Consider the following 27,616-nt stretch of genomic DNA (forward strand, 5'->3'; position numbering starts at 1 on the left):
CTGTGTGCTACCCCTGTGCCCTCTGAGCCACCCTCTGTGCCATGCTGTGTGCCACCCTGTGCCCTCTGAGCTATCCTGTGTGCCCTCTGTGCCACCCCTGTGCCACCCTGTGTGCCCTCTGTGCCACCCTGTGTGCCCTCTGAGCCACCCTCTGTGCCCTCTGTGCCACCCTGTGCCCTCTGTGCCACCCTGTGTGCCCTTCCTGCCACCCTGTGCCCCTCTGTGCCACCCTGTGCCACCCTCTGTACCCTCTGTGCCACCCCTGTGCCCTCTGTGCCACCCTCTGTGCCATGCTGTGTGCCACCCTGTGCCCTCTGAGCCATCCTTTGTGCCACCCCCTGTGCCCTCTGTGCCACCTCTGTGCCACTCTCTGTGCCCTCCCTGCCATCCTCTGTGCCCTCTGTGCCACCCTCTGTGCCCCCTCCCGGCCGTGCCCCGTGCCCGCCATGCCCTCCTGCCAGGGCCGCTCCGGGGGGCCGGGAAGGTGCCCCGGGGAGGTGCCCGGGGGGGGTGCCCTGGCCCCGCCCCCCCCTCCCCCCCCCGTGCCCACTCACGGTCGGTGCAGGAGCGCCCCCCGAAGGCGGTCATGGAGCAGTCGCAGCTGAAGCCATCCCACTGCTGCAGGCAGACGCCCAGGTTGGCACAGGACTCCTCGCTGCAGGTGGTGCTGGGGCCTGTGGGTGCCAACCAGCGCCCCCCACCCCCCCCGGCCGCCAGCGGGTCACCGACCCTGTGCCGCCCCCGTGCCACCCTGTGCCACCCTGTGCCACCCCCGTGCCACCCCTGTGCCACCCCTGTGCCCCCAGAGCCACCCCTGTGCCACCCCCTGTGCCCCCAGAGCCACCCCCGTGCCGCCTGTGCCACCCCTGTGCCACCCCCGTGCCCCCCGTGCCCCCTGTGCCACCCCTGTGCAACCTTGTGCCACCCCCGTGCCGCCTGTGCCACCCCCCTGAGCCCCCTGTGCCCCCTGAGCCACCCCTGTGCCACCCCCTGAGCCCCCAGAGCCCACCCTGTGCCACCCCTGTGCCACCCCTGTGCAACCCTGTGCCACCCCAGAGCCACCCCCCCTGCCCCCTGTGCCCCCAGAGCCACCCCTGTGCCACCCTTTGTGCCCCAGAGCCGCCCTGTGCCACCCCTGTGCCACCCCCGTGCCACCCCTGTGCCACCCTGTGCCACCCCTATGCCCCCAGAGCCACCCCTGTGCCACCCCCATGCTGCCCCCCGTGCCCCCTGAGCCCCCAGAGCCACCCTGTGCCACCCCTGTGCCACCCCTGTGCAACCCTGTGCCACCCCCGAGCCACCCCAGTGCCCCCAGAGCCACCCTGTGCCGCCCCCGTGCCACCCCCGTGCCCCCAGAGCCACCCCCGTGCCACCCCCAGAGCCCCCAGAGCCACCCTGTGCCACCCTTGTGCCACCCTGTGCCACCCCCTGTGCCCTCTGAGCCACCCTGTGAAACCCTGTGCCACCCCCATGCTGCCCCCTCTTCCCCCTGAGCCCCCAGAGCCACCCTGTGCCACCCCCTGTGCCCTCTGAGCCGCCCTGTGCCACCCCTGTGCCACCCCCTGTGCCCTCTGAGTCACCCCCGTGCCACCCCCTGAGCCCCCAGAGCCACCCCTGTGCCACCTGTGCCACCCCCGTGCCGCCCCCGTGCCACCCCTGTGCCACCCTTTGTGCCCCCAGAGCCACCCCTGTGCCGCCCCCCTCTGCCCCCTGTGCCCCCAGAGCCACCCCTGTGCAACCCTGTGCCACCCTGTGCCCCCAGAGCCACCCCCGTGCCACCCCCTGAGCCCCCAGAGCCCCCAGAGCCGCCCTGTGCCACCCCTGTGCTGCCCCCCGTGCCCCCTGAGCCCTCTGAGCCCCCCTGTGCCACCCCAGAGCCACCCCTGTGCCACCCCCCGTGCCACCCCCTGTGCCCTCTGAGCCACCCCCTGTGCCACCCCTGTGCCACCCTGTGCCACCCCTGTGCCACCCCTGTGCCACCCCCGTGCCACCCCTGTGCCCCCAGAGCCACCCCTGTGCCACCCTTTGTGCCCCCAGAGCCGCCCTGTGCCACCTCTGTGCCACCCTCTGTGCCCCCAGAGCCACCCCTGTGCCACCCCTGTGCCACCCCCGTGCTGCCCCCCGTGCCCCCTGAGCCCCCAGAGCCACCCTGTGCCACCCCTGTGCCACCCCTGTGCAACCCTGTGCCACCCCCCGAGCCACCCCAGTGCCCCCAGAGCCACCCCCGTGCCACCCCCCGTGCCCCCAGAGCCACCCCCGTGCCACCCCCAGAGCCCCCAGAGCCACCCTGTGCCACCCTTGTGCCACCCTGTGCCACCCCCTGTGCCCTCTGAGCCACCCTGTGAAACCCTGTGCCACCCCCCATGCTGCCCCCTCTTCCCCCCTGAGCCCCCAGAGCCACCCTGTGCCACCCCCTGTGCCCTCTGAGCCGCCCTGTGCCACCCCTGTGCCACCCCCTGTGCCCTCTGAGTCACCCCCGTGCCACCCCCCTGAGCCCCCAGAGCCACCCCTGTGCCACCTGTGCCACCCCCGTGCCGCCCCCGTGCCACCCCTGTGCCACCCTTTGTGCCCCCAGAGCCACCCCTGTGCCACCTGTGCCACCCCCGTGCCGCCCCCGTGCCACCCCTGTGCCACCCTTTGTGCCCCCAGAGCCACCCCTGTGCCGCCCCCTCTGCCCCCTGTGCCCCCAGAGCCACCCCTGTGCAACCCTGTGCCACCCTGTGCCCCCAGAGCCACCCCCGTGCCACCCCCTGAGCCCCCAGAGCCCCCAGAGCCGCCCCTGTGCCACCCCTGTGCTGCCCCCCGTGCCCCCTGAGCCCTCTGAGCCCCCCTGTGCCACCCCAGAGCCACCCCTGTGCCACCCCCGTGCCACCCCCTGTGCCCTCTGAGCCACCCCTGTGCCACCCCCTGTGCCACCCTGTGCCACCCCTGTGCCACCCCTGTGCCACCCCCGTGCCACCCCTGTGCCCCCAGAGCCACCCCTGTGCCACCCTTTGTGCCCCCAGAGCCGCCCTGTGCCACCTCTGTGCCACCCTCTGTGCCCCCAGAGCCACCCCTGTGCCACCCCTGTGCCACCCCCGTGCTGCCCCCCCGTGCCCCCTGAGCCCTCTGAGCCACCCTGTGCCACCCCAGAGCCACCCCTGTGCCACCCTTGTGCCACCCTGTGCCACCCCTGTGCCCTCTGAGCCACCCCTGAGCCACCCCCTGTGCCACCCCCCTGTGCCCCTTGAGCCACCCCCGTGCCACCCTGTGCCACCCCTGTGCCCCCGAGCCACCCTGTGCCCACCCCCTATGCCACCCCTGAGCCACCCCAGTGCCACCTGAGCCACCCCTGTGCCACCCCTGTGCCACCCCCAGTGCCCTCTGAGCCACCTGAGCCCCCCCCGTGCCGACCCCTCTGCCCCCTGTGCCACCCCTGTGCCACCCCTGTGTGCCCTCCTCTGCCCCCCTCTGGTTCCTCTCCCCCCCAGATGCCCCCTGGGGGCCCCCATAGCACCCAGTGCCCCCCACGTGCCCACCCCCCCTGTGCTCCCCACACCCTCCCCGGTGCCCCCCAGTGCCCCCCCAGTGCCCCCCATGCCCCCCCATCCCCCCACACCCTACACCCCTACCCCCCCAAGTTCTCCCTGTGCCCCCCGCACCCCCCTGGTGCCCCCTGTGCCCCCCCATGCCCCCTGCTTCCCCCCCCCCTCCCCCCCGGGGATGCCGCAGCCCTTTGCTTCCCCCACGCCCCCCCCGCAGCCCCCCAGGGTTCCCCCCCGGTGCCCACCCCCCCGGAGTTACTCCCTGCGCCCCCCCTGCACCCCCCCAGGTGCACACCCCCAGTGCCCCCCCCCGGGGTTCCCCCCCCTGCGCCCCCCCCCGGGTTCTTCCCCCGCTGCCCCCCCCCGGCTGCACCCCCTACTCCCCCCCAGGGTTCCCCCCGGCCCCCCCCCCCCGGCCCTCTCGGTGCCCCCCGGCGCCCCCCTGGTTCTCCCCCCCCCAGCTGCCCCCCCCCGGCTGCCCCCCCCGTGCCACCCTCGGTGCCCCCCTGGGGTTCCCCTCCTGCTCCCCCCATGCACCCCCCACGGATTCTCCCCCCACCGGCCCCCCCCCCGTGCCCCTCTCGGTGTCCCCCCGACGGCCCCCCCTATGTTCCCCCCTGCTCCCCTCCTGCGCCCCCCCCGGGTTCTGCCCCCCTGGGTTCCCCCCCCGCCCCTCTCGGTGCCCCCCGGCGCCCCCCTGGTTCTCCCCCCCCTGCTGCCCCCCCGCGGCTGCTCCCCCCCGTGCCACCCTCGGTGCCCCCCTGGGGTTCCCCTCCTGCTCCCTCCATGCACCCCCCCCCACGGGTTCTCCCCCTTGGGTTCCCCCCCTGCCCCTCTCGGTGCCCGCCAGTGCCCCCCCGACGCCCCCCCCCCCCCGGGTTCTCCCCCCCCCCCCCGCTCCCCCCCGGATTCCCCTCGGGTTCTCCCCGGCGGTGCCCCCCCCGGCTGCCCCCCGGGTTCCCCCCGTGCCCCTCTCGGTGCCCGCCAGTGCCCCCCCGACGCCCCCCCCCGGGTTCCCTTCTGCTCCCCCCCCGGGTTCCCCCCGGGCCCCTCTCGGTGCCCACCGGTGCCCCCCCGACTCCCCCCCCCCGGGTTCCCTTCTGCTCCCCCCCGGGTTTCCCCGTGCCCCTCTCGGTGCCCGCCGGTGCCCCCCCGACTCCCCCCCCCGGGTTCCCTTCTGCTCCCCCCCGGGTTTCCCCGTGCCCCTCTCGGTGCCCGCCAGTGCCCCCCCGACTCCCCCCCCCGGGTTCCCTTCTGCTCCCCCCCGGGTTTCCCCGTGCCCCTCTCGGTGCCCGCCGGTGCCCCCCCGGCGCCCCCCCCCCCCCGGGTTCCCTTCTGCTCCCCTCTTGGTGCCCGCCAGTGCCCCCCGGCGCCCCCCGCCGGGTTCTCCCCCACCCGGGTTCCCCCCCCTGCCCCTCTCGGTGCCCGCCGGTGCCCCCCCGACGCCCCCCGCCGGGTTCTTCCCTTCCCCCCCGGCTGCCCCCCAGGTTCTTCCCTTCCCCCCCGGGTGCCCCCCAGGTTCTTCCCTTCCCCCCCGGGTGCCCCCCCCGGTGCCCGCTCACCGTCGCAGCCGCGCTGGATGTGCCCCACGCGGTGCAGGGCATCGCCCAGCAGGTCTGGCAGCCGCCCGTTGAGGGTCCAGCGATGCCAGGCAGCCCTGGAAGCCCCCCCGGGAGGCCACCAGCTTGGGCAGCCTGCCCAGCAGCGCCCGGCTGACGCCCCCGACGTACAGCTCCCCTGGGGGGGCGGGCACGGGCGTCAGCCGGGGGGGCACAGCGCACGGCGTGCCAGCCCCCCGGTGCCAGCCTAAGGGGGTCTGCACCCAGGGGAGCCAGCCTAAAGGGTGCCAGCCCCCCCGGTGCCAGCCTAAGGGGGTCACCCGGGGGGGACAGCGCACGGCGTGCCAGCCCCCCGGTGCCAGGCTAAGGGGGTCTGCACCCAGGGTTGCCAACCTAAGGGGTCCCAGCCTAAGGGGTGCCAGCCCAAGGGGGTCTCCAGCTGTGCCAGCCCCCCTGTGCCAGCCTAAGGGGGTCTGCACCCAGGGGTGCCAGCCTAAGGGGTGCCAGCCCCAGGGGTGCCAGGCTAAGGGGGTCACCCGGGGGGTGCCAGCCTATGGGGTGCCAGCCTAAGGTGTGCCAGGCTAAGGGGGTCACCCGGGGGTGCCAACCCATGGGGTGCCAGCCTAAGGTGTGCCAGGCTAAGGGAGTCACCCGGGGGTGCCAGCCTAAGGGGTGCCAGCCCCCCCGGTGCCAGGCTAAGGGGGTCTGCACCCAGGGGTGCCAGCCCCCCGGTGCCAGGCTAAGGGGGGTCTGCACCCAGGGGTGCCAACCTAAGGGGTCCCAGCCTAAGGGGTGCCAGCCTAAGGGGGTCTCCAGCTGTGCCAGCCATGGGGTGCCAGCCCATGGGGTGCCAGCCCCAGGGGTGCCAAGCTAAGGGGGGTCACCCAGGGGTCCCCAGCCTAAGGGGTGCCAGCCCCCCGGTGCCAGGCTAAGGGGGTCTGCACCCAGGGGTGCCAACCTAAGGGGTCCCAGCCTAAGGGGTGCCAGCCCAAGGGGGGTCTCCAGCTGTGCCAGCCATGGGGTGCCAGCCCATGGGGGGCCAGCCCCAGGGGTGCCAAGCTAAGGGGGGTCACCCAGGGGTGCTAGCACAAGGGGTGCCAGCCCCAGGGGTGCCAGCCTAAGGAGGTCACCCGGGGGTGCCAGCCTAAGGGGTGCCAGCCCCAGGGGTGCCAGGCTAAGGGAGTCACCCAGGGGTTCCAGCCCATGGGTGCCAGCCTAAGGGGGTCTCCAGCTGTGCCAGCCCATGGGGTGCCAGCTTAGGGGGGGTCTGCAGCTGTGCCACACCCAGGGGTGCCAGTCCAAGGGGGTCTCCAGCTGTGCCAGCCCCCAGGGGTGCCAGCTTAAGGGGGTCACCCAGGGGTGCCAGCACATGGCGTGCCAGCCCCCCTGTGCCAGCCTAAGGGAGTCACCCAGGGATGCCAGCCCATGGGGTGCCAGGCTAAGGGGGTCTGCACCCAAGGGTGCCAACCTAAGGGGTCCCAGCCTAAGGGGTGCCAGCCTAAGGGGGTATCCAGCTGTGCCAGCCCATGGGGTGCCAGCCTAAGGGGGCTACCCAGGGGTGCCAGCCCATGGGGTGCCAGCCTAAGGAGGTCACCCAGGGGTGCCAGTCCACGGCGTGCCAGCCTAAGGGGTGCCAAGCTAAGGGTGTCACCAGCTGTGCCAACCCATGGGGTGCCAGCCTAAGGGCGTCACCCAGGGGTGCCAACGCCAGGGGTGCCAGGCTAAGGGGGTCTCCAGCTGTGCCAGCCCCAGGGGTGCCAGGCTAAGGGTTGTGAACCTAAGGGGGTCACCCAGGGGTGCCAGCCTAAGGGGGTCTGCAGCTGTGCCAACCCATGAAGTGCCAGCCTAAAGGGTGCCAGGCTAAGCGAGTCACCCAGGGGTGCCAGCCCAAGAGTGTCACCAGCTGTGCCAGCCCATGGGGTGCCAGCCTAAGGGGGTCTCCAGCTGTGCCAGTCCCAGGGGTGCCAGCCTAAGGGGTCTCCAGCTGTGCCAGCCCCAGGGGTGCCAGCCTAAGGGGGCCTGCAGCTGTGCCAGCCCCAGGGGTGCCAGCCTACGGGGTGCCAGCCTAGGGGGGTCACCCAGGGGTGCCAGCTCCCCTGTGCCAGCCTAAGGAAGTCACGCAGGGGTACCAGCCCCAGGGGTGCCAGCCTAAGGGGGTCTGCAGCTGTGCCAACCCATGGGGTGCCAGCCTAAAGGGTGCCAGCCTAAGGGAGTCACCCAGGGGTGCCAGCCCAAGAGTGTCACCAGCTGTGCCAGCCCATGGGGTGCCAGCCTTAGGGGGTCTCCAGCTGTACCAGCCCCAGGGGTGCCAGCCTAAGGGGGTCTGCAGCTGTGCCAGCCCCAGGGGTGCCAGCCTAAGGGAGTCACCCAGGGGAGCCAGCACATGGCGTGCCAGCCCCCCGGTGCCAGGCTAAGGGAGTCACCCAGGGATGCCAGTCCACGGTGTGCCAGCCTAATGTGTGCCAAGCTAAGGGTGTCACCAGCTGTGCCAGCCCATGGGGTGCCAGCCTAAGGGGTCTCCAGCTGTGCCAGCCCCAGGGGTGCCAGCCTAAGTGAGTCTGCAGCTGTGTCAGCCCTTGGGGTGCCAGCCTAAGGGGGGTCACCCAGGGGTGCCAGCCCACGGCGTGCCAGCCCCCCTGTGCCAGCCTAAGGGGATCACCCAGGGGTGCCATCCCCAGGGGTGCCAACCTAGGGGGGGGTCTCCCGCCGTGCCAACCCACGGATCCCCCTTTCTGGGTGCCCCTCTCCCCCCTGGGTGCCCCTTTGGCTGGGTGCCCGGCTCGGTGCCCACCTCCCCCCTCCCCCCATCTCCCCTCCTCTCCCCCTGCCGCCCCCCGGGGGGGTGCCCACCCTACCCTACCCTACCCTTGAGGTCGAGGTTCCGTGCCCCCTGCCCGTGCTGGGTCACCGGGCGCCGTCCACGCGCAGCGCGTGCAGGGTGCCCCCCCTCGCGCGCCACCGCCACCTCGTGCCAGCGGCCGTCGTGCAGCGGCGCCTCCGAGTTGCCCTTCATCAGCGAGGGGCCGTCCCCCAGGTCGAACACGTAGTGGATGTACCTGCCCGGGGGTGGGGGGGGAAGGGGTGGGGTGGAGGGGCGTGGCTGCAGCCCGGGGGGGCGTGGCTGCAGCCCCCGGAGGGGCGGGGCTTCAAAGGGGGAGGGGCGGGGCAAGGGGGAAATGGGGAGGGGGAGGGGGTTGAGGGGAGAGGTGAAGGGATAGAGCCACAGGGAGAGCTCCGAGGGATCGGATGGGAACGGGGAAGGGGTGGGGGCGTGGCCGAGGGGGGCGTGGTTTGAGCACGGAGGGGCGGGGCTTGCAGGGGGAGGTGGGGGAAGGGAGAAGTGAGGGGTTGGGGGTTGAGGGGAGAGCCACAGGGAAAGCTCCGAGGGATCGGATGGGCACGGGGAAGGGGTGGGGGCGTGGTTTGAGGCCAGGGGGCGTGGTTTGAGCTCGGGGGCGTGTCTTGAAGGGGGAGGGGCTGGAAGAGGAAATGGGGAGGGGGGGGGTGAGGGGAGAGGTGAAGGGATAGAGCCCCAGGGAACTCTCTGAGGGGTCAGATGGGAATGGGAAGGGGTGGGGGCGTGGTCAAGGGGGGAGTGGTTTGAGCCCGGGGGCGTGGTTTGAGGGGGGAGGGGCGGGAAGGGGGAAATGGGGTGGGGGGTGGGGTTGAGGGGAGAGGTGAAGGGATAGAGCCACAGGGAGAGGGATCAGATGGGAACGGGGAAGGGGGCGGGGGCATGGTCGAGGGGGGCGTGGTTTGAGCCCAGGGGGCGTGGTGTGAGCCCGGGGGCGTGGTTTGAAGGGGGAGGGGCGGGAACGGGGAAATGGGGGGGGGGTGTTGAGGGGAGAGGTGAAGGGATAGAGCCACAGGGAGAGCTCCGAGGGATCAGATGGGAACAGGGAAGGGGTAGGGGCGTGGTCGAGGGGGGCGTGGTTTGAGCCCAGGGGGCGTGGTTTGAGGGGGGATGGGCGGGAAGGGGGAAATGGGGAGGGGGGTGGGGTTGAGGGGAGAGGTGAAGGGATAGAGCCACAGGGAGAAGGATCAGATGGGAACGGGGAAGGGGCGGGGGCGTGGTCGAGGGGGGCGTGGTTTGAGCCCAGGGGGCGTGGTGTGAGCCCGGGGGCGTGGTTTGAGGGGGGAGGGGCGGGAAGGGGGAAAGGGGGGGGCGGGGGGGGTTGAGGGGAGAACCACAGGGAGAGCTCCGAGGGATCGGATGGGAACGGGGAAGGGGTGGGGGCGTGGTCGAGGGGGGCGTGGTTTGAGCCCAGGGGGCGTGGTGTGAGCCCGGGGGCGTGGTTTGAGGGGGGAGGGGCGGGAAGGGGGAAAGGGGGGGGCGGGGGGGGTTGAGGGGAGAACCACAGGGAGAGCTCCGAGGGATCGGATGGGAACGGGGAAGGGGTGGGGGCGTGGTCGAGGGGGGCGTGGTTTGAGGCCCAGGGGGCGTGGTTTCAGCCCGGGGGCGTGGTTTGAGGGGGGAGGGGCGGGAAGGGGGAAATGGGGAGGGGGTTGGGGTTGAGGAGAGAGGTGAAGGGATAGAGCCACAGGGAGAGGGATCAGATGGGAACGGGGAAGGGGTGGGGGCGTGGTCGAGGGGGCGTGGTTTGACCTCGGGGGCGTGGTGTGAGCCCGGGGGCGTGGTTTGAGGGGGGATGGGCGGGAAGGGGGAAAGTGGGGGGGCGGGGGGGGGTTGAGGGGAGAACCACAGGGAGAGCTCCGAGGGATCGGATGGGAACGGGGAAGGGGTGGGGGCGTGGTCGAGGGGGGCGTGGTTTGATCACAGGGGGCGTGGTTTGAGCCCGGGGGCGTGGTTTGAGGGGGGAGGGGCGGGGGAAGGGGGAAATGGGGAGGGGGGCGTTGAGGGGAGAGCCACAGGGAGAGCTCCGAGGGATCGGATGGGAACAGGGAAGGGGCGGGGGCGTGGTCGAGGGGGGGCGTGGTTTGAGCCCAGGGGGCGTGGTTTGATGGGGGAGGTGGGGAAGGGGGAAATGGGGACGAGGGGTGGGGAGGGGAGAGGTGAAGGGATAGAGCCCCAGGGAACTCTCTGAGGGGTCGGATGGGAGTAGGAAGGGTGGAGGCGTGGTCGAGGGGGGCGTGGTTTGAGCCCAGGGGGCGTGGTTTGAGCCCGGGGGCGTGGTTTGATGGGGGAGCTGGGGGAAGGGGTAGCAGGGTGGGGGGAAGAGCTGGGGGGGGGGGAGGTGAATGGATAGAGCCCAGGGACTGCTCCCATAGATTGAATGGGGAGGGGGAGGGGCTTAGGGGTGGGGGGTGTGGTCTCGGTGAAGGGGGCGTGGCCTTGCAGAAGAGGCGTGGTCAGGTGTGTGAGGGGATAAGTGGGAGGGGTCTGAGTCTGAGCGGGGAGGGAAAGGTTAGAGCCCAGGGACCCTTCCCATAGATTGGATGGCAATGGGGAGGGGCTTAGGGGCGGGGGCGTGGCCGAGGACGAGGGGGCGTGGTTAACTGTAGGGGAGGGGATTGGGCTAAGTGGGCGGGGTTTGAGCCGAGGGGGCGTGGCCTGAGCCCAGGACCTCCCTGGTGTCCCCCAAGGTCCTCAGAGGGCATTGAGGGACTCCCCAAGACCTCCCTGGTGTCACCCCCTGACCATCCCCACCTCAGTGCCCCCCCGATGCCCTCCCCTCCCCCTCCCCACTGCCCTCCTCACCCCCTGACCATCCCCACCCCACCTCAATGCCCCCCCTTCCCTCCCCTCCCCCTCCCCACATCCTCCTCACCCCCTGACCATCCCCACCCGACCTCAACACTCTCCCCATGCCCTCCCCCTCCCCCTCCCCATGCCCTCCTCACCCCTGACCATCCCCACTCCCACCTCAATGCCCTCCCCACGCCCTCCCCTCCCCCCTCCCCACATCCTCCTCACCCCCATGACCAGCTCCACCATCTCCTCCACATGCTCCCCATGCCCTCCCTGCCCTCTCCACCCTCTCCCCTTTCCCCCTCCTCACCCCCTGACCACCCCTACCCCCACCTCAACGCCCTCCCCATGCCCTTCCCTCCCCCTCTCCACATCCCTCCTCACCCCTTGACCAGCTCCACCCCCACCTCAATGCCCCCCTCCCCTCCCCACACCCCTCCTCACCCTCTGACCATCCCTATCCCCACCTCAACGCCCTCCCCACGCCTTTCCCTCCCCCTCCCCACGCCCTCCTCACCCCTGACCATCTCCACCCCACCTCAATGCCCTCCCCACCCTGCACCCTCCTCACCCCTTGACCAGCTCCACCACCTCAACACTCTCCCCATGCCCTCTCCACCCTCTCCACTTTCCCCCTCCTCACCCCCGACCATCTCCACCCCCACCTCAATGCCCTCCCCATGCCCTCCCTGCACCCTCCTCACCCCCTGACCATCTCCACCCCCGCCTCAATGCCCTCCCCATGCCCTCCCTGCACCCTCCTCACCCCTTGACCATCCCCACCCCACCTCAATGCCCTCCCCACGCCCTCCCCTCCCCCTCCCCACATCCTCCTCACCCCATGACCAGCTCCACCATCTCCTCCACATGCTCCCCATGCCCTCCCTGCCCTCTCCACCCTCTCCCCTTTCCCCCTCCTCACCCCCTGACCACCCCTACCCCCACCTCAACGCCCTCCCCATGCCCTTCCCTCCCCCTCTCCACATCCTCCTCACCCCCTGACCATCCCCACCTCAACACCCCCCTGCCCTCCCCTCCCTCTCCCCACATCCTCCTCACCCCTTGACCATCTGCACCCCTACCTCAACACCCTCTCCACGCCCTCCCTTCCCTCTCCCCACATCCTCCTCACCCTCTGACCATCCCCACCCCCACCTCAACGCCCTCCCCATGCCCTCCCCTCCCCCTCCCCACATCCTCCTCACCCCTTGACCATCTGCACCCCTACCTCAACACCCTCTCCACGCCCTCCCTTCCCTCTCCCCACATCCTCCTCACCCTCTGACCATCCCCACCCCCACCTCAACGCCCTCCCCACGCCCTCCCCTCCCCCCTCCCCCACATCCTCCTCACCCCTTGACCATCTGCACCCCTACCTCAACACCCTCTCCACACCCTCCCTTCCCTCTCCCCACATCCTCCTCCCTCCTGACCATCCCCACCCCCCACCTCAACGCCCTCCCCCATGCCCTCCCCTCCCTCTCCCCTTGCCCTCCTCACCTCCCCACCCTCACCTCAACGCTCTCCCCATGCTCTCCCCTTCCCCTCATCACACCCTACTCACCCCCTTGACTATCTCCACCCCCACCCCAACACTCTGCCCATGCCCTCCCTTCCCTCTCCCCACATCCTCCTCACCCCTTGGCCATCCCCACCCCCCAGCTCAACGCCCTCCCCCATCCCCCTCCCCACATCCTCCTCCCTCCTGACCATCCCCACCCCCCACCTCAACACCCTCCCCATCCCCTCCCCACATCCTCCTCACCCCCTTGGCCATCCCCACCCCCACCTCAACACCCTCCCCATCCCCTCCCCACATCCTCCTCACCCCTTGGCCATCCCCACCCCCACCTCAACACCCTCCCCATCCCCTCCCCACATCCTCCTCACCCCTTGGCCATCCCCACCCCCACCTCAACACCCTCCCCATCCCCTCCCCACATCCTCCTCACCCCTTGGCCATCCCCACCCCCACCTCAACACCCTCCCCATCCCCTCCCCACATCCTCCTCACCCCTTGGCCATCCCCACCCCCCACCTCAACGCCCTCCCCATCCCCTCCCCACATCCTCCTCACCCCTTGGCCATCCCCACCCCCACCTCAACACCCTCCCCATCCCCTCCCCACATCCTCCTCACCCCTTGGCCATCCCCACCCCCCACCTCAACACCCTCCCCACGCCCTCCTCACCCCTTGACCAGCTCCACCACCAGGAAGTCGTTGCCGTTGCCGCTGTTGAAGAGGATGAGGCCGTCGGGGGTGGTGGTCTTGAACTGGAAGAAGAGATGCATGGAGGAGTAGGCCTGGAGGGTGGCCAGGGCCAGGTAGGAGCCCTGCCCGCGGAAGGCCACCGGGTCGGCCACGATGGGGCGCAGGCCGAAGCGGGCGTTGAGCTCGCAGGAGCTGCTGAGGTCTCCGTTCTTGCAGAGGTCCAGGTAGGGCAGGCCGTTGAAGAGCAGCCCGCTGAGGTGCCCCAGGAAGTTGGAGGGCACCACGGCCAGGAAGCGGCGCTCCGTCACGATGCCCGTCTCCAGGTGGTGGAACTCCAGGCGGGTGTGGGCGCCGGACATCTGCCCTGCAGGCGCGGCAGAGGGGCAAAGAGGGGGGGGGAGGGCGGTGTGGGGGGAGCCCAGCGGGGATGAAGGGCACCTGGGGGACCTGTGGAGCTGGGCAGCCAGGGAGGTGAGAGCTGGAGATATGGAGCAGGGCAACTATGGAGATGGGCACCTATGGAGCTATGGAGCTGGGCACCTATGGAGCTATAGAGCTAAGGAGTTGGGCACCTACGGAGATGGGCACCTATGGAGCTATGGAGCTGGGAACCTATGGAGCTATAGAACTAAGGAGCTGGGCACCTATGGAGCTGAGCACCTCTGGAGCTATGGAGCTGGGAACCTATGGAGCTGGCAACCTATGGAGCTGGGCACCTATGGAGCTGAGCACCTGTGGAGCTATGGAGCTGGCAACCTATGGAGCTGGGCACCTATGGAGCTATAGAACTAAGGAGCTGGGCACCTATGGAGCTGGGCACCTATGGAGCTATGGAGCTAGGCACCTATGGAGCTACAGAGCTATGGAGCTGGGCACCTATGGAGCTGAGCACCTCTGGAGCTATGGAGCTGGGAACCTATGGAGCTGGGCACCTATGGAGCTGGGCACCTATGGAGATGGGCACCTATGGAGCTATGGAGCTGGGCACCTGTGGAGCTATAGAACTATGGAGCTGGGAACCTATGAAGCTGAGCACCTATGGAGCTGGGCACTGATGGAGCTCAAGAGCTGGGCACCTGTGGAGCTATGGAGCTGAGCATCTATGGAGCTATGGAGCTGGGCACCTATGGAGCTGGGCACCTATGGAGCTGGGCACCTATGGAGCTGAGCACCTATGGAGCTATGGAGCTGGGAACCTATGGAGCTGGGCACCTATGGAGATGAGCACCTGTGGAGCTATGGAGCTGGGAACCTATGGAGTTGGGCACCTATGGAGCTGGGCACCTCTGGAGTTGAGAACCTATGGAGCTATGGAGCTGGGAACCTATGGAGCTGGGCACCTATGGAGCTGGGCACCTATGGAGCTATGGAGCTGGGCATCTATGGAGCTGAGCACCTATGGAGCTATGGAGCTGGGAACCTATGGAGCTGGGCACCTATGGAGCTATGGAGCTGGGAACCTATGGAGCTGGGCACCTATGGAGCTATGGAGCTGGGCACCTATGGAGCTGAGCACCTATGGAGCTGAGCACCTATGGAGCTATGGAGCTGGGCACCTATGGAGCTGGGCACCTATGGAGCTGAGCACCTATGGAGCTATGGAGCTGGGAACCTATGGAGCTGGGCACCTATGGAGCTGGGCACCTATGGAGCTATGGAGCTGGGCATCTATGGAGCTGAGCACCTATGGAGCTATGGAGCTGGGAACCTATGGAGCTGGGCACCTATGGAGCTATGGAGCTGGGAACCTATGGAGCTGGGCACCTATGGAGCTATGGAGCTGGGCACCTATGGAGCTGAGCACCTATGGAGCTGAGCACCTATGGAGCTATGGAGCTGGGCACCTATGGAGCTGGGCACCTATGGAGCTGGGCACCTATGGAGCTATGGAGCTGGGAACCTATGGAGCTGGGCACCTATGGAGCTATGGAGCTGGGCATCTATGGAGCTGAGCACCTATGGAGCTATGGAGCTGGGAACCTATGGAGCTATGGAGCTGGGAACCTATGGAGCTGGGCACCTATGGAGCTGGGCACCTATGGAGCTATGGAGCTGGGCATCTATGGAGCTGAGCACCTATGAGCTATGGAGCTGGGAACCTATGGAGCTGGGCACCTATGGAGCTATGGAGCTGGGCATCTATGGAGCTGAGCACCTATGGAGCTATGGAGCTGGGAACCTATGGAGCTATGAGCTGGGAACCTATGGAGCTGGGCACCTATGGAGCTGGGCACCTATGGAGCTATGGAGCTGGGCATCTATGGAGCTGAGCACCTATGGAGCTATGGAGCTGGGAACCTATGGAGCTATGGAGCTGGGAACCTATGGAGCTGGGCACCTATGGAGCTGGGCACCTATGGAGCTATGGAGCTGGGCATCTATGGAGCTGAGCACCTATGGAGCTATGGAGCTGGGAACCTATGGAGCTGGGCACCTATGGAACTGGGCACCTATGGAGCTATGGAGCTGGGCACCTATGGAGCTGAGCACCTATGGAGCTATGGAGCTGGGCACCTATGGAGCTGGGCACCTATGGAGCTGATCACCTGTGGAGCTATGGAGCTGGGCACCTATGGAGCTACAGAGCTATGGAGCTGGGCACCTATGGAGCTGAGCACCTGTGGAGCTATGGAGCTGGAAACCTATGGAGCTGGGCACCTATGGAGCTGGGCACCTATGGAGCTATGGAGCTGGGCACCTATGGAGCTGGGCACCTATGGAGCTGAGCACCTATGGAGCTATGGAGCTGGGCACCTATGGAGCTGGGCACCTCTGGAGCTGAGCACCTATGGAGCTATGGAGCTGGGAACCTATGGAGCTGGGCACCTATGGAGCTGGGCATCTATGGAGCTGGGCATCTATGGAGCTGAGCACCTGTGGAGTTATGGAGCTGGGCACCTATGGAGCTGGGCACCTATGGAGCTGAGCACCTATGGAGCTGAGCACCTGTGGAGCTATGGAGCTGGCAACCTATGGAGCTGGGCACCTATGGAGCTATGGAGCTGGCAACCTATGGAGCTGGGCACCTATGGACCTGGGCACCTATGGAGCTGAGCACCTATGGAGCTGAGCACCTGTGGAGCTATGGAGCTGGCAACCTATGGAGCTGGGCATCTATGGAGCTGAGCACCTATGGAGCTATGGAGCTGGGAACCTATGGAGCTGGGCACCTATGGAGCTATGGAGCTGGGAACCTATGGAGCTGGGCACCTATGGAGCTGGGCACCTCTGGAGTTGAGAACCTATGGAGCTATGGAGCTGGGAACCTATGGAGCTGGGCATCTATGGAGCTGAGCACCTATGGAGCTATGGAGCTGGGCACCTATGGAGCTGGGCACCTATGGAGCTCAGCACCTATGGAGCTGGGCACCTATGGAGCTATGGAGCTGGGCACCCATGGAGCTATAGAACTAAGGAGCTGGGCACCTATGGAGCTATAGAACTAAGGAGCTGTGGCACCTATGGAGCTGGGCACCTATAGAGCTGGGCAACCTATGGAGCTATAGAACTAAGGAGCTGGGCACCTATGGAGCTGGGCACCTATGGAGCTATAGAACTAAGGAGCTGGGCACCTATGGAGCTGAGCACCTCTGGAGCTATGGAGCTGGGAACCTATGGAGCTGGGCACCTATGGAGCTGGGCACCTATGGAGATGGGCACCTATGGAGCTATGGAGCTGGGAACCTATGGAGCTGGGCACCTATGGAGATGGGCACCTATGGAGATGGGCACCTATGGAGCTATGGAGCTGGGCACCTGTGGAGCTATAGAACTATGGAGCTGGGAACCTATGAAGCTGAGCACCTATGGAGCTGGGCACTGATGGAGCTCAAGAGCTGGGCACCTGTGGAGCTATGGAGCTGAGCATCTATGGAGCTATGGAGCTGGGCACCTATGGAGCTGGGCACCTATGGAGCTGAGCACCTATGGAGCTATGGAGCTGGGAACCTATGGAGCTGGGCATCTATGGAGATGAGCACCTGTGGAGCTATGGAGCTGGGAACCTATGGAGCTGGGCACCTATGGAGCTGGGCACCTCTGGAGTTGAGACCTATGGAGCTATGAGCTGGGAACCTATGGAGCTGGGCACCTATGGAGCTGGGCACCTATGGAGCTATGGAGCTGGGCATCTATGGAGCTGAGCACCTATGGAGCTATGGAGCTGGGAACCTATGGAGCTGGGCACCTATGGAGCTATGGAGCTGGGAACCTATGGAGCTGGGCACCTATGGAGCTATGGAGCTGGGCACCTATGGAGCTGAGCACCTATGGAGCTGAGCACCTATGGAGCTATGGAGCTGGGCACCTATGGAGCTGGGCACCTATGGAGGCTGAGCACCTATGGAGCTATGGAGCTGGGCACCTATGGAGCTGGGCACCTGTGGAGCTATGGAGCTGGGCACCTATGGAGCTGGGCACCTATGGAGCTGAGCACCTATGGAGCTATGGAGCTGGGAACCTATGGAGCTGAGCACCTATGGAGCTATGGAGCTGGGAACCTATGGATCTGGGCACCTGTGGAGCTGGGCACCTATGGAGCTATGGAGCTGGGCACCTATGGAGCTGAGCACCTGTGGAGCTATGGAGCTGGGCACCTATGGAGCTACAGAGCTATGGAGCTGGGCACCTATGGAGCTGAGCACTTGTGGAGCTATGAGCTGGAAACCTATGGAGCTGGGCACCTATGGAGCTGGGCACCTATGGAGCTATGGAGCTAGGCACCTATGGAGCTACAGAGCTATGGAGCTGGGAACCTATGGAGCTGGGCACCTATGGAGCTGAGCACCTATGGAGCTGAGCACCTGTGGAGCTATGGAGCTGGGCACCTATGGAGCTGGGCACCTATGGAGCTGGGCATCTATGGAGCTGGGCATCTATGGAGCTGAGCACCTATGGAGCTATGGAGCTGGGAACCTATGGAGCTGGGCACCTATGGAGCTGGGCACCTATGGAGCTGGGCACCTCTGGAGCTGAGCACCTATGGAGCTATGGAGCTGGGAACCTATGGAGCTGGGCACCTATGGAGCTGGGCATCTATGGAGCTGGGCATCTATGGAGCTGAGCACCTGTGGAGTTATGGAGCTGGGCACCGATGGAGCTGGGCACCTATGGAGCTGAGCACCTATGAGCTGAGCACCTGTGGAGCTATGGAGCTGGAAACCTATGGAGCTGGGCACCTATGGAGCTGGGCACCTATGGAGCTATGGAGCTAGGCACCTATGGAGCTACAGAGCTATGGAGCTGGGCACCTATGGAGCTGGGCACCTATGGAGCTGAGCACCTATGGAGCTGAGCACCTGTGGAGCTATGGAGCTGGGCACCTATGGAGCTGGGCACCTATGGAGCTGGGCATCTATGGAGCTGGGCATCTATGGAGCCTGAGCACCTATGGAGCTATGGAGCTGGGAACCTATGGAGCTGGGCACCTATGGAGCTGGGCACCTATGGAGCTGGGCACCTCTGGAGCTGAGCACCTATGGAGCTATGGAGCTGGGAACCTATGGAGCTGGGCACCTATGGAGCTGGGCATCTATGGAGCTGGGCATCTATGGAGCTGAGCACCTGTGGAGTTATGGAGCTGGGCACCGATGGAGCTGGGCACCTATGGAGCTGAGCACCTATGGAGCTGAGCACCTGTGGAGCTATGGAGCTGGCAACCTATGGAGCTGGGCACCTATGGAGCTGGGCATCTATGGAGCTATGGAGCTGGGCACCTATGGAGCTATGGAGCTGGGCACCTATGAGCTGGGCACCTATGGAGCTGAGCACCTATGGAGCTATGGAGCTGGGCACCTATGGAGCTGGGCACCTATGGAGCTGAGCACCTGTGGAGCTATGGAGCTGGGCACCTATGGAGCTACAGAGCTATGGAGCTGGGCACCTATGGAGCTGAGCACCTATGGAGCTATGGAGCTGGGAACCTATGGAGCTGGGCACCTATGGAGCTGAGCACCTATGGAGCTGAGCACCTGTGGAGCTATGGAGCTGGCAACCTATGGAGCTGGGCACCTATGGAGCTATGGAGCTGGGCACCTATGGAGCTGGGCACCTCTGGAGCTGAGCACCTATGGAGCTATGGAGCTGGGCACCTATGGAGCTGGGCATCTATGGAGCTGGCATCTATGGAGCTGAGCACCTGTGGAGTTATGGAGCTGGGCACCTATGGAGCTGGCACCTATGAGCTGAGCACCTGTGGAGCTATGGAGCTGGCAACCTATGGAGCTGGGCACCTATGGAGCTATGGAGCTGGCAACCTATGGAGCTGGGCACCTATGGAGATGGGCACCTATGGAGCTGAGCACATATGGCGCTATGGAGCTGGGCACCTATGGAGCTAAGGAGCTGGGCACCTATGGAGATGGGCACCTCTGGAGCTAAGGAGCTGGGCACCTTTGGAGATGGGCACCTATGCAGCTGGGCACATATGGATCTATATAGCTAAGGAGGTGGGCATCTCTGGAGCTATGGAGCTAAGGAGCTGGGCACCTATGGAGCTGGGCACCTAATGAGCTAAGGGGCTGGGCACCTATGGAGCTGGGCACTATGGAACTGGGCACCTATGGAGCTTGGCTCCTATGCAGCTGAGCACCTATGAAGCTGAGCACCTATGGAGCTGGGCACCTATGGAGCTAAGGAGGCGGGTACCTATGGAGCTGGGCACCTATGGAGCTAAGGAGCTGGGCACCTATGGAGCTGGGCACCTATGGAGCTGGGCACCTATGGAGCTAATGAGGTGGGTACCTATGGAGCTGGGCACCTATGGAGCTAATGAGGTGGGTACCTATGGAGCTGGGCACCTATGCAGCTGGGCACATATGGATCTATATAGCTATGGAGGTGGGCACCTATGGAGCTATAGAGCTAAGGAGCTGGGCACCTATGGAGCTGGGCACCTATGCAGCTAAGGAGCTGGGCACCTTTGGAGATGGGTACCTATGGAGCATGGCACTATGCAGCTGGGCACCTATAGAGTTATAAAGCTATGGAGCTATAGAGCTATGGAGCTGGGCACCTAAGGAGCTGGGCACCTCTGGAGCTAAGGAGGTGGGCACCTATGGAGCTGGGCACCTATGGAGCTGGGCACCTATGGAGCTAAGGAGGTGGGCACCTTTGGAGATGGGCACCTATGCAGCTGGGCACATATGGATCTATATAGCTATGGAGGTGGGCACCTATGGAGCTGTAGAGCTAAGAAGCTGGGCACCTATGGAGCTAAGGAGCTGGGCACCTTTGGAGATGGGCACCTATGCAGCTGGGCACATATGGATCTATATAGCTATGGAGGTGGGCACCTCTGGAGCTATGGAGCTAAGGAGCTGGGCACCTATGGAGCTAAGGGGCTGGGCACCTATGGAGCTGGGCACCTATGGAGCTAAGGGGCTGGGCACCTATGGAGCTGGGCACTATGGAACTGGGCACCTATAGAGGTATAAAGCTATGGAGCTATAGAGCTATGGAGCTGGGCACCTATGGAGCTGGGCACCTATGGAGCTGGGCCACCTATGGAGCTAAGGGGCTGGGCACCTATGGAGCTGGGCACTATGAAACTGGGCACCTATAGAGGTATAAAGCTATGGAGCTATAGAGCTATGGAGCTGGGCACCTATGGAGCTGGGCACCTATGGAGCTCAAGAGCTGGGCACCTATGGAGCTGGGCACCTATGGAGCTAAGGGGCTGGGCACCTATGGAGCTGGGCACCTATGGAGCTAAGGGGCTGGGCACCTATGGAGCTGGGCACCTATGGAGCTAAGGAGCTGGGCACCTATGGAGATGGGCACCTCTGGATCTAAGGGGCTGGGCACCTATGGAGCTAAGGAGGTGGGCACCTATGGAGCTGGGCACCTATGGAGCTAAGAGCTGGGCACCTATGGAGCTAAGGAGCTGGGCACATATGGAGCTGGACACTATGGAACTGGGCACCTATAGAGGTATAAAGCTATGGAGCTACAGAGCTATGGAGCTGGGCACCTATGGAGCTGGGCACCTCTGGAGCTGGGCACTATGGAACTGGGCACCTATAGAGGTATAAAGCTATGGAGCTATAGAGCTATGGAGCTGGGCATCTATGGAGCTGGGCACCTATGGAGCTAAGGAGCTGGGCATCTATGGAGCTGGGCACCTATGGAGCTAAGGAGCTGGGCACCTATGGAGCTAAGGAGCTGGGCACCTATTGAGCTGGGCACCTAAGGAGCTGGGCACCTATGTGCCTGGGCATGCATGTTTCCTTTCTCCCCGCGCATCTGGTGCCCCCTGCCGTTATCCCCTCCATTGTCCCTTGCTTTGTGTCCCCTGTTGGTGCTCCCTGCTGCCCCCTGGTGGTGTCCCTTTATATCCGCTCCCTGTCGTTGCCCCCCGGCGGTGCCCCCCGGCCGGGTGCCCACCTTCGACCGTGACGTTATCGACGGAGAGCTGCAGGGCCCGGCCGCGCGCACCACCCGCACCGAGTGCCATTCGTTGTCGTCCAGCTTCTGCCCGGCGAACAGAGTCTCAGGGCCCTTGCCTGGGGGCAGCAGAGGGCACAGAGGAGGGGCACAAAGTCAGGGTGGCAGCTGCCCGCCCGCCCGCGCCGTGGCGCCAGGCGCTGGGTGGCACTGGGTGACACTGGATGGCACCATTGCACCATGGCACTGGGTGACACTGGATGGCACCATGGCACGGGGTGACACTGGATGGCACCATGGTACTGAGTGACACTGGATGGCACCATGGCACCATGGCACTGGGTGACACTGGATGGCACCATGGCACGGGGTGACACTGGATGGCACCATGGCACTGGGCACTGGTGGACACTGGATGGCACCATGGTACTGAGTGACACTGGATGGCACCATGGCACCATGGCACTGGGTGACACTGGATGGCACCATGACACTGGGCACTGGGTGACACTGGGTGTTACCATGGCACTGGATGGCACTGGGTGGCACCATGGCACTGGGCACTGGGTGACACTGGGTGTTACCATGGCACTGGATGGCACTGGGTGGCACCATGGCACTGGGCACTGGGTGACACTGGGTGTTACCATGGCACTGGATGGCACTGGGTGGCACCATGGCACTGGGCACTGGGTGACACTGGGTGTTACCATGGCACTGGATGGCACTGGGTGGCACCATGGCACTGGGCACTGGGTGACACTGGGTGTTACCATGGCACTGGATGGCACTGGGTGGCACCATGGCACTGGGCACTGGGTGACACTGGATGGCACCATTGCACCATGGCACTGGGTGACACTGGATGGCACTGGGTGACATTGGATGGCACTGGGTGGCACTGGATGACACCAAGGCAGCCTGGCACCATGGCACCGGGTGACACTGGGTGACACCATGGCACTGGGTGACACTGGATGATACCATGGCACTGGATGGCACTGGGTGATGCTGGATGGCACCATGGCACTGGTTGCCAATGGATGGCACTGGGTGGCACTGGATGACACCAAGGCAGCCTGGCACCATGGCACTAGGTGGCACTGGGTGGCACTGGGTGACACTGGGTGATACCATGGCACTGGGTGGCACTGGGTGATGCTGGGTGGGTGGCACCATGGCACTGGGTGACACCATGGCACTGGGTGACACCATGGCACTGGGTGGCACCGGCTGGCACCGGCTGGCACCATGCTCACAATCACACCTGGCACACGCATGTGCACGTGGGCACCCCCAGCCCTTGCACACGTGTGTGGCCCCTTGCACGCCCCTGGCACACCTCTACCCCCCTGGCACACCTCTACCCCCCCTCCTTGCACCCCTCTTGCACACCCACACCCCCCTGGCACCCCCCTGGCACACTCGTGGGGGACCCCGGGGGTAGAGACACAGTGGCTGGGAAGGGTCTGGGGGGGGGGGGGGGTCAGACCCCAGTGGGGGGTTCCCAGCTGGGGGTACTGGGAGGGGGGTCAGACCCTGCTGGGACCCAGAGTGGGGGTACTGGGGGGTGGGGGTCAGCCCATACTGGGGTGCCCGGGCGGGGGGGGGTGGGCGCTGAGGGGGGGGTCACTTACTGGGGTGGCAGCCCACGCGCACGCAGTCTGGGGAGAGAAGAGAGGAGCAGGGTCAGGATCGGGCCCCGGGGGCAGGATCGGGCCCCGGGGGGCAGGGTCCGGGGGGCAGGGTCCGGGGCAGGGGCAGGGTCCGGGGCAGGGTCCCGGGCAGGGTCCCGGGGGGTAGGGTCCGGGTCCGGGTCAGGCCCTTCGCAGCCGCCGCCGGAATCCGAGCCCCGGGGACGAGGGGGGGCGTGGGGGGAGGGGCGGCCGGGACCTGGGCGGGGGGAGGGGAGCGAGGTGCCGGCGGGGAGGGGATGGGGATGGGAATGGGAATGGGATGGGGATGGGATAGGGATAGGGAATGGGATGGGGACTGGGATAAGGAATGGGATAGGGATGGGATGGGGAATGGGATGGGAATGGGATGGGGAATGGGATAGGGCTGGGATGGGGACTGGGAGAGGGAATGGGATGGGGATAGGGAATGGGATGGGAATGGGACTGGGATGGGAATAGGAAGGGACTGGGATAGGGCTGGGATGGGGATAGGGAATGGGAAGGGACTGGGATGGGGATTGGGATAGGGAATGGGATAGGGAATGGGATGGGGACTGGGAAGGGGATAGGGAATGGGATAGGGAATGGGAAAGGACTGGGATGGGGACTGGGATAGGGAATGGGATAGGGAATGGGAAGGGATAGGGAATGGGATGGGGAATGGGATGGATAGGGAATGGGAAGGGATAGGGAATGGGATGGGGAATGGGATAGGAATGGGATGGGGATAGGAAATGGGATGGGACTGGATGGGAATGGGATGGGGAATGGGATAGGGATGGGGAATGGGATAGGGATGGGATGGGGATAGGGAATGGGATGGGACTGGGATGGGAATGGGATGGGGAATGGGATAGGGATGGGGAATGGGATAGGGATGGGATGGGGATAGGGAATGGGATGGGATGGGGACTGGGATGGGGATTGGGATAGGGAATGGGATGGGGACTGGGATAGGGCTGGGATGGGGATAGAGAATGGGATGGGATGGGATAGGGACTGGGATAGGGAATGGGAAGGACTGGGATGGGAATGGGACTGGGATGGCAATTGGGATAGGGAATCGGATGGGGATAGGGAATGGGATAGGAACTGGGATAAGGAATGGGAAGGGACTGGGATGGGGACTGGGATAGGGCTGGGATAGGCATAGGGAATGGGATAGGGACTGGGATAAGGAATGGGAAGGGACTGGGATGGGAATGGGATGGGGATTGGGATAGGGCTGGGATGGGAATGGGAAGGAACTGGGATGAACTGGTAGGCGACGGGGGGGTCAGTGGGGGGGTCTGAGGGGAGGAGTGGGGCAGAGGCACCTCGCGGGGGTGTGGGGGGGGTAGGGGTCCCGGCAGCTCCCAGGGCCCAGCCCGGGGGGGCTCCGGGAAGGTCAGGCTGGGCCCCCCCTCGTCAACCGCTGCGGGGCAGGGGGGGGGAGGGCAAACGCACCGGGACCCGGGGGGGGGAGGGGGGGGACACGACCCCAACCCTGCAGGGGGTCCCCAGTCCCATGGGGAGGGGTCCTCGACCACTTGGGGAGGTCCCCAGCCCCATGGGGGGAGTCCCCAACCCTGCTAGGGGTCCCCGACCCCCTTGGGGGGGGGTGAGGGGGTGTCCGCCAACCACTTGGGAAGGTTCCCAGCCCCATTTGGGGGGGGGGGGAGGGATCCCAAACCCTGCAGGGGGGGTCCCCCAACCCCTGCAGGCCCAGGTGGGGGTCTCCCCCCACCCAGCAGAGGGGGCTGCAGGGGGGATCCCCGACCCTGGGAGGATCCCCGATCCCATGGGGGGGCTGGGGGGTCCACAACCCCTCGGGGGGGTCCCGGCGCCATGCCCTAAGTGGCAGCGGGGGGGTCACGAAGGCTCCAAACCCGAAGGGGGGGGGGGGAAGGTGGGGGAGGGGCGCGGGTGCCTGAATGGGCTCTGGTGACGTCACAGAAGGGACATTTTGGGCTCCTTGGTGCAGTTTTGGGGACCCCCCGCGCTGGGGGGGGGGGAAGGGGGGGCTGTCTGAGCAGCGGTTTGGGGGTACAGGCACCAAGCTGGGGACACTTTGGGGGTCCTCCAGCATCACCTCGGGGGACAATTTGGGGCCAGTTTGGGGGGGGGGGTCCTCAAGCTCCACCCTGCCCCCCCCCTCCCCCTTGAGGACCCTTTGGAGCTCCTCAAGCATCACTTTGGGGGAACCATTTGTGAGCCAATTTTGGGGGGGGGGGGCGCCACAAGCGTCCCCCCTTTGGGGACAATTTGGGGGCCGATTCGGGGCCCCCCACCCTCCCCTTGGCGTGGGTCACCAGAAGCCCCTCGGGCGCCGCCTCCCTGGGTGACACCGGGAGGGGAGGTGGGGACGAATCGGGGGGGGGGGTGTGCATCCGCAGGGGATCCCGACCCGGGGAGGAGGGGAGGGGAGGGAGGGGATGGGGGCGTCGGAGGGGGTCTCACCCAGGTTGACGGTGAGCTTCATGCGCCCCCCGTCCAGCTCCAGCCGCAGGGTGTCGGCGGACTGCCGGGAGGTGGTGGCCAGGACCAGTCCGTAGGCTCGGGGGGACATGAAGCGCAGGGCCACATCCTCCGCCTCCGTCTGCGCCGCCCCCGGCACCAGCACCTTCAGGTACATGCTGCCGTCGTAGCTCAGCACCGCCGCCTCTGTGGGGACCCATCCCCCGCCCCCCCGTCCCCCGTCCTCGGTCACCACGGGGGGGCTTAGGGACACCAAGCCTGGGCGTCACCAAGCCCCGGGGACACCCCCCACCTTGTCGTCGCTGACCTGGGGATCCCCTAGAACCACTTCACCAAGCCCCGGGGACACCCCCCCACCTTGTCGTCGCTGACCTGGGGATCCCCTAGAACCACTGATCTGGGGGACCCTCTGACACCACGGGGGGCTTGGGGGACACCCCCTGGGTGTCACTAGCCCCGGGGGACCCTCCCCCGGACGTCGCCGTGGGGCTGAGGATTCGCTCATGGTAGTGGAGTAGGGGATTTGGGGGGGACCCCCCGTGTCAGCAGGGGGATTTGGGGACCCCCCCCCTTGTCGTTGCTCACCCGGGGATCCCCTAGAGCCACTGATGTGGGGACCCTCTGACACCACGGGGGGCTTGGGGACACCCCCCTGGGTGTCACCAACCCGGGGGACCCCTCCCCCGGACGTCGCCGTGGGGCTGGGGATTCGCTCACGGTGGTGGGATTTGGGGGGGACCCCCGTGTCACCAGGGGGATTTGGGGGGACCCCCACCTTGTCGTCGCTGACCTGGGGATCCCCTAGAACCACTGATCTGGGGGACCCTCTGACACCACGAGGGGCTTAGGGACACCCCCTGGGTGTCACCAGCCCCCGGGGACCCCTCCCCCGGACGTCGCCGTGGGGCTGAGGATTCGCTCACGGTGGTGGGAGTGGGGGATTTGGGGGAGACCGCCGTGTCACCAGGGGGATTTGGGGGGCCCCCTCTTGTCGTTGCTGACCTGGGGGTCCCCTAGAACCACGGATCTGGGGACCCCCTGACACCACGGGGAGCTTGGGGACACCCCCAGGGTGTCACCAGCCCCGGGGGACCCCCTCCCCCGGACGTCGTCCTGGGGCTGGGGGATTCGCTCACGGTGGTGGCGTGGGGGATTTGGGGGAGACCCCCGTGTCACCAGGGGGATTTGGGGACCCCCCCCGTTGTCGTCGCTGACCTGGGGGTCCCCTAGAACCACTGATCTGGGGACCCTCTGACACCATGGGGGGCTTGGGAACACCCCCTGGGTGTCACCAGCCCCGGGGGACCCTCCCCCGGACGTCGCCCTGGGGCTGGGGATTCGCTCACGGTGGTGGAGTGGGGGATTTGGGGGGGACCCCCGTGTCATCAGGGGGATTTGGGGACCCCCTCTTGCCGTCGCTCACTTGGGGGTCCCCTAGAACCACGGATCTGGGGGACCCTCTGACACCACGGGGGGCTTGGGGGACACCCCCTGGGGTGTCACTAGCCCCGGGGGAACTCTCCCCCGGACGTCGCCGTGGGGCTGAGGATTCGCTCACGGTGGTGGAGTGGGGGATTTGGGGGGCACCCCCGTGTCACCAGGGGGATTTGGGGATCCCCCCCTTGTCGTCTCTGACCTGGGGATCCCCTAGAACCCACTGATCTGGGACCCTCTGACACCACGGGGGGCTTGGGGGACACCCCCTGGGAGTCACCAGCCCCGGGGGACCCTCCCCCGGACTTCGCCGTGGGGCTGAGGATTCGCTCACGGTGGGTGGAGTGGGGGATTTGGGGGGACCCCCGTGTCACCAGGGGGACTCGGGGGACACCCCCCCCTTGTCGTCGCTGACCTGGGGGGTCCCCCTAGAACCACGGATCTGGGGACCCTCTGACACCACGGGGGGCTTGGGGGACACCCCCTGGGTGTCACCAGCCCGGGGAACTCTCCCCCGGACGTCGCCGTGGGGGCTGAGGATTCGCTCACGGTGGTGACGTGAGGGATTTGGGGGAGACCCCCGTGTGACCAGGGGGGACTCGGGGAGACCTCCCTTGTCGTCGCTCACTTGGGGATCCCCTAGAACCACTGATCTGGGACCCTCTGACACCACGGGGGGCTTGGGGACACCCCCTGGGTGTCACCAGCCCGGGGGAACTCTC

At 66.5% G+C, this 27,616-nt stretch overlaps 1 protein-coding gene across 1 annotated transcript; it reads right to left on the reverse strand.

The window, feature by feature from the left end:
* Positions 1 to 554: 554 nt before the first annotated feature.
* Positions 555 to 27,573, reverse strand: LOC137461641 (neurexin-2-like; the record flags this gene model as incomplete). Its single annotated transcript, XM_068171322.1, is given in 10 exon segments — positions 555 to 674; positions 5,087 to 5,159; positions 5,161 to 5,261; positions 7,949 to 8,139; positions 12,925 to 13,309; positions 21,328 to 21,375; positions 21,378 to 21,446; positions 22,965 to 22,991; positions 25,443 to 25,702; positions 27,269 to 27,573. Coding segments are annotated over 10 exon segments (1,579 nt in total), but the record flags the coding sequence as incomplete, so codon positions are not given.
* Positions 27,574 to 27,616: the final 43 nt, after the last annotated feature.

The sequence above is a fragment of the Melanerpes formicivorus genome, unplaced genomic scaffold (assembly GCF_026170545.1).
Source record: "Melanerpes formicivorus ecotype bairdi unplaced genomic scaffold, bMelFor1.0.p_v2 SCAF_2764, whole genome shotgun sequence".
Classification (NCBI taxonomy): Eukaryota; Metazoa; Chordata; class Aves; order Piciformes; family Picidae; genus Melanerpes; species Melanerpes formicivorus.